Source organism: Rhineura floridana, chromosome 1 (assembly GCF_030035675.1).
Source record: "Rhineura floridana isolate rRhiFlo1 chromosome 1, rRhiFlo1.hap2, whole genome shotgun sequence".
Lineage (NCBI taxonomy): Eukaryota > Metazoa > Chordata > Lepidosauria > Squamata > Rhineuridae > Rhineura > Rhineura floridana.
This window is the reverse complement of record NC_084480.1, coordinates 21053575-21060138: the sequence shown is the minus strand read 5'-3', so window position 1 is coordinate 21060138 and position 6564 is coordinate 21053575. Positions and strand designations below refer to the sequence as shown.

Genomic DNA, 6564 nt, shown 5'->3' with positions numbered 1-6564 from the left:
GTGCAAGCAATAGATACGAGTACATTTCCACGTCCAACGTCCGAGTACACTTACACGTCCAACACAGCATTTGTCAGTGGGGGTCTGCTCACACTTTCAGCTGTTGCAGTCTTTAACATACATGCATGTGTGAAGCAGATCCAAGGCGGGCTTTGTCAATTCCCACTACATATGTATTAGTCACTCGCACTTCACAAAAAGAATGTTCAACAACCCACTAGATGTTATAAGCAATTTCTACAAGACAGTACTAGAATACAATAGAGAGCAGGCAAGAGGCAGATGTGCTGCACAATGAAATTGCTTCAGGCAGAACACACATGCCTTTAATCCCCCACTCCCCACTTTTCTACCCAAACAGGACAAATTGGTAGTATTCATGGAATCATGTAATTCTTTAATGTCCCAGTACATATATTTCGTAATCAGAGCTTGGCTACAATCTTGTTATTTGGTAAAGCAAACAGAAAGGAGACAATGCATGTAATTTCTGAAATTCTTCTCTGCTTTCTTTTTTCTGACCTTTGGTATTTGTATGTTATCGGTGCTTTCTCTAAACCATTGTACAAAAACACCTTGAAGTGTCAAGCTTTAAAAATGAGTCTTCTTTTCTCTTTCTCCTGTGCAGCTTGGATTATCTTGGCCTTGTCAAAATACATTCTCTAGTTAGAGGTTGGAAATATTTCCCTCCTGGCTCCTAAGTATTGATTTTTTCAACACTCAGCTCTGTCTGTCAGCTGAAGAGGTGAAAGGTGAAAGTTCATCCAGCGCTGCCTGGCTTTACCTTCCTATTAATGTCATGCCCTTTCCGCGTTTGATCAGTTTATGTGATCAGCAACAGAACAGTTACTGAGCACATTCTACCTACAGGAAAAATATTTAAGCCATCAATTATTTTAACACAGGAACACACCTTGAGAATCAAGAGGTGCTTAAGTGTTGCAATTATGAAGGCTTTGTGATTATCTGATGCTCCCCCTTCCCCTCTGTTACATAATGACCACCTCAGTCTATAGTCTTCTGCCTCTTCACATGAAACTCTCAAAGAAAAGATCAACCACTAAACAGTATGATCCTCTCTGAAGAATATTTAGTCTAGTGATACCAAAATTATGTAGATCTAAGTCCAAAATTGCTGGATGGAGGAAACACAACATAATCTCCTCCATTCCCAATGGGAAGCTGTCCTTGTCTAAACATTTCAGCAAATTATTTGGTTCTTTTTCTTTTAGAGAGGATAAGACAACAAAAAGACATACTATTTTCCTGTACTAGAGGAAACTAATTGAATAAATTTCCCCCCTTTCAGGATGGAATCACATCATCCCTAAAATAAAAACAAACTCTAGCATTTCCCCCACTGATTGCCTTGCTTTATGGATAAACTGGGTCTTTTTGAAAATGAGCCTCCCCCCGACAAAATGAAATGTTCCAAACAGACCCCAAAGGACTGTATTAAGGGCCAAACTACAAATTTTTGTAATCACACATCTGCTGCCAAGAATGGTTGCCACATGATTAGTTCTCCTGCTTCCCTTCCATAACATCTAGCAAAACTTAGTTCACGTCATCATAGTATTTTGCATTTTCCTAACCTTGCGTCCTTGGCTGATGATGGGTACAGAGGGTTGAGGAAACACAGAACATCATAACATTACTACTACATTATAGCTAACCTCTAGATGTTATGGTGTGTGTATGTGTGTGTGAGAAAGAGAAACTAGATTTCATTGGCAGCTGTAAGTTTATTGTTGCACCCAGTCTGTCCTAGTGCAACTGCATGGTGTAGTTGAACGTGGCAATCAAAGTGATGATTGTAATACAGGGAAAGCATTCTTCAATTTACTATTTATTTCACAGACATTATCTATACATGGCCACTTGGTACATGCAGCACCCAATAAGCAGAATCGTCATGCCATTTCTTGAGGCAGACATTTGTATCAGTTACCATACACTGCGACTTTAGTCATGACAACATTTTCATACAGGTGTCTCATCATGTCATATTTTGCTTGTAAACTGCCAATGAAGCCACGTACGTCTCTACATTTACAAGGACAAATCCAAATACAGTACTAAACAAATCAATAAAACACTAAAAGCTTACACTGGAATGACAATACAAATTTTACTGCAGTGCTGAAATATCTAAGCTGTGATGAAGTTTGCAGTGAGGGTTGAGAAAGTCTCTCAAGTGCTTGATTTGCATGTGAGGATGTTAAGGAAGTTAAGACTTCTAGGGCAAATATCCACTAAATGCAGCACAGCCTCCATTCATTTCAGTAAGGGGGTTGTGTGGGGTCCCATGCAGAGCCTAGCAGATTGTTGTAGTTGCTAGCACAAAAATATTGATTCTCCTGTTTAAATTACTCCTGTTTTCAGGCTAGCTTTCCTATTGGTTTAAAAGTCCCCAGTTTTTTAAGATAAGACATAATGCATCACGAACTTGATATCTGCAAAGACATAATTTTTTTAAGATAACATAGCATTTACAATATTTTTAGATCTTTCACCACACTGAACTACTTCTTGGTGACAAAAGCTGGTAGCTTGTTTTTCCATGATTGCATTTAAAGCTACTGGAATTTAAGAAACATTTTAAACATTTTTTTAAAATAAATGGGGCAGTCATGGGTGCCAATTGCTGAGCACATTTGCTGCACATCCTCTAATAAATAAGTGGGACCTCTGCACATTTCCCAATGAAATGAACATAAATTATGTTGCATCACTTTGTAGATTGGCATGCATTCCACACATGTAGCAGGTCTGGTAGACACCCAGAGTGAAGCCCCATTTTGCAACACACACACAGAGGCTGCTGGCATGTGAAAACAGCAAGCCACTTTTTGGGTTCTTAGCTCTCTCCTTGCAATGTGTTGTTAATCTTATCTGCATCCTGATGTCACATTATTGTATGTCCCTGCCCTTGCCCCACATCACTGGCTGCTGCTAGCATGACATCATGAGATGGATACATTTTACGACATATTTTGAAGGGGGGAAGGAAAATAACTCAATGCAGGGATGCCATTTATGGAGGCAGCCCTGTGTTTATTGTAAGGCTCTGTCCATGGTGGGCTTACAGTGGTGGACCTCAATTTTCTTCAGTGATGGCGGAGCAGTCTTTGCACCAAGTCCTACTATGTTCAAAGAACATTAGCCAACAATGAAGAGATGAGGCAGCTTCCCGATTGTGCCGTGCTCCATGTGAAGCTTTGCAGAGCTTGAATAATGGGCACCATAAGGAAAGAAAAGGATGAACAAAAAAAATGTAAGAGAAGTAAGAATGACCCTGATGTCTATGGGAAAATGTACTGAGAAGTATCTGTTCATTTTCATTTATGCCATTATAACAGTCTGATTCAATAGGAAAAAAGTGTACGTATTCTTTCTTGCCTTTTCCAAATCACAGAACTGCTTTTCATAAATACAGTGTACATGAATTTTACCATCACTAAACATATATTATTTATCCTTTGCCATAGTTAAAAAATGATGTAAATGTACAGCACAATGAGATAAACGTTCCTAATGATCTTTAATTTTTTGCTCTGCTTTTAAAATCTCAAGTAGATAGATATGTTGATTGTGGCCTCTTTAATTTTACGTACATGTACAGTGTATTAAACAGACCACCTAGATGTTTAACAACAACAAACATCAATGTATGCAAACCACCAGGAACTGCTCCAATGAAGGCCCTGTTGAAACAAATGAGACGAGAGCCAGGATATTGCATTACTCTTGTGCAATTCTCGTTCATTTCTATGGGGACTGCACTGAAGCAATGCTTAAAAGGACATACTCAATAGGTTTTCAACTCAGAAGCCATCATTCTGCTTTATGTTTTCATTCCAAATCTGTTTTTGAATTTGACAGGCTCAATTTTTGTTGACTGTGTTAGCAGATATTAAGAACATTTTCTCTGCATATGTCCCAGATTTAAGGCAAAGAGAAATCAAGCTAGAAACACACATACGTGTATTCATGTATGTATATGCACCAGCATTTAAATAAAATATTTTCTAGATTGTTTTCCCTGTTGTCCTATGAACAAAACCTAAGTGCATTTCACACAATAATAAATAAGGGCAATCTGCGAACGCCAACTGTTCCCATTGCAACTGGGTTTTTTTTTCATTAAGGAAAATGCTCAAATACTGAAACTAGACCATAGGTTAACCTTTTAAAAAATGCTTCCAGCAATAATTACCAGTGATGTGTTTCATTAAACGTTTCCACCTCTTAAAATCTCTGTCCTTCAATGAAATCAAAAATTTGAAAACGTGTTGTTACCGTGATTAAGCTTATGTCACAACATTCACTGGTGTAAAGTGTATGTGTGTGTGTGTGTGTGAAGAGTGACTTCCATATTTTTGTCTGGTCCAGTGCAAGAGAAATCTGGGAGAGAGAACTCTTGTGGACACAAATACACATATCAACATCAAAGGAAAGGGTAATAGTAATCCCATTTCTCTCCTAACCTTGCAAATTTTATTATTTTTTAAAATTAACACCACAGGCAATATTATTCTCTCTTCCCTGACATATGAAACATAAAGTTGTCTCTTCACTCATTAAAGGATGCCATAATTTCCAAATCAATCAAGAATGTATATGAGGAAGCATGCAGGCTTGAAGGAAGTAGAAAATCCTCTTTCCCATATATTTTATCATGAAATCCTGAGCCTGACAGGTACAATAAACCTTTAATGCTGTGAACCAGCAGCTCTAGTGGGCACATGGGAGTTCCTATGCACACGGGGGCTATCTGATTCTTTTCTGTAAGTCAAGAAATGCCATGAGAATGTATGTGGAGACCTGCATGTGCATGCTGTAAGCTCACCTCTCTCTCTCATCTCCCATGTTAGGCTAGGAGCATAGTCTAAAAAATCCTAAACCAGTGATCCTCCAACAGCCACTGGAATAGCCATGTAAACATATATACTTACAGTAAACATCAGGATTCTAAACGCTTTAAAGGAACAAATGTTTTAATCTGAACTCGATGAATTATTTCAGCCATTCTCAAAGTGATTAGATTTAGCCTGGTTTAAATGCTGTGATTTAATTTTTTTTTTTTTTACAGACAATAAAATCAGATCTTCCAGATTGTCTTACTGAGGCAGTCATGCCCCACAACACAGCTGCATTCTCAAGGTTCTTATTTTCCTTACCAATAAGGGAGAACCCCTACATGCTGGCATAGCTGCTATAGGCTGCTGAGTTGATGTGGATCCCTCTCAGTCAACAGTGGACTTAAAGTAGGGCTCTGCTGTAGAGAAGCAAGCAGAATAAATGCAGCCTGGCCAATCCTGCCAGGTATTTTTTGCGGACACTGGTACGGACCCTCCAGTATTAAAACCACAAAGAGGGAGATAGATTTACAGGGGTTTTCAAAACAAAATTGTATTTGGAGCAAGAGACAAAACAAAACACCTGACTCTACACCACAAATCGATGCTCTTTGCCATCATGTGCCATAAGAATAACATTGCGGTTGGAAGTCCAGATGAGCCTGGCCAGTTTGAGAGCGTTGTGGGAGCCTGGCGATGCTGGCTGGACAGGGGGTACCTGGTACGTTTTAATACAATGAAGCTGCGGTGCAGAATTAAGCATCCCAATACTTCCCAAAAGAGAGGTGTTCATCTGCAATCAGGAAAAAAAAGAAAAGAGGAACAGTCAATCAACACTGAAATTCAAGAATGTATTTATGAAGAGGAAGGCAATGGTAAACCACCTCTGAATACCTCTTACCATGAAAACCCTATGAACAGAGTATCCAAAATGCAACACGAGATAGTGCTGGAAGATGAGAGCCCCAGGTCAGAAGGCACTCACCGAGCTACTGGGGAAGAACAAAGGACAAGTACGAGTAGCTCTGTGACTAATGACACAGCTGGGTCAAAGCCGAAAGGAAGCTCAGAGACTGATGCGCACAGATGCGAAAGGAGAGTCCGGAGTTGTACGACGCACACAATAGGAACATGGAATGTGAGAAGCATGAACCAGGGAAAGTTAGAAATTGTCAAGCAAGAAATGGAGCGTATCAACATTACAATACTTGGCATGAGTGAATTAAAATGGACTGGAATGGGACATTTTCAATCAGGCAACTACAAAATATTTTATGAAGGAAATGAGAAATCAAGAAGAAACAGGGTTGCTTTAATAGTGAGAAGTGATGTAGCAAAAGCAATCAGGAGCTACAATGCAAAGTCTGAGCGAGTGATATCAATGAGATTAAACGGGAAACCTATTAACATAACCATCATCCAAGTCTATGCTCCAACATCAAACGCAGAAGAAGAAGAATTGGAGAGATTTTACGCAGAAGTACAGGAGGAAATTGATCACACACCAAAACAAGATATGATGATAATCATGGGGGACTGGAATGCAAAAGCAGGGAACAGAGAAGAACTAGGAATTGTGGGGAAATGGAGCTTAGCTGACAGAAATGAAGCAGGAGAAAAACTTATTGAATTCTGTGAAGCCAATGATTTGTTTCTGGCCAACACATTTTTTGAGCAACCAAAAAGTTAACTGTACACGTGG

At 39.2% G+C, this 6564-nt stretch overlaps 1 protein-coding gene across 3 annotated transcripts in view; it reads right to left on the bottom strand.

The window, feature by feature from the left end:
- Positions 1–408: 408 nt before the first annotated feature.
- The window catches only part of WDR7 (WD repeat domain 7), a 323076-nt gene continuing 316920 nt past the window's right edge, over positions 409–6564 (bottom strand). For all 3 annotated transcript variants that reach the window (XM_061615103.1, XM_061615091.1, XM_061615098.1), the window contains one exon: positions 409–5655. In XM_061615103.1, coding sequence (XP_061471087.1) covers positions 5452–5655 — 204 coding nt within the window. In that variant the 3' untranslated portion in view covers positions 409–5451. The remainder of the gene's footprint in view (positions 5656–6564) is intronic.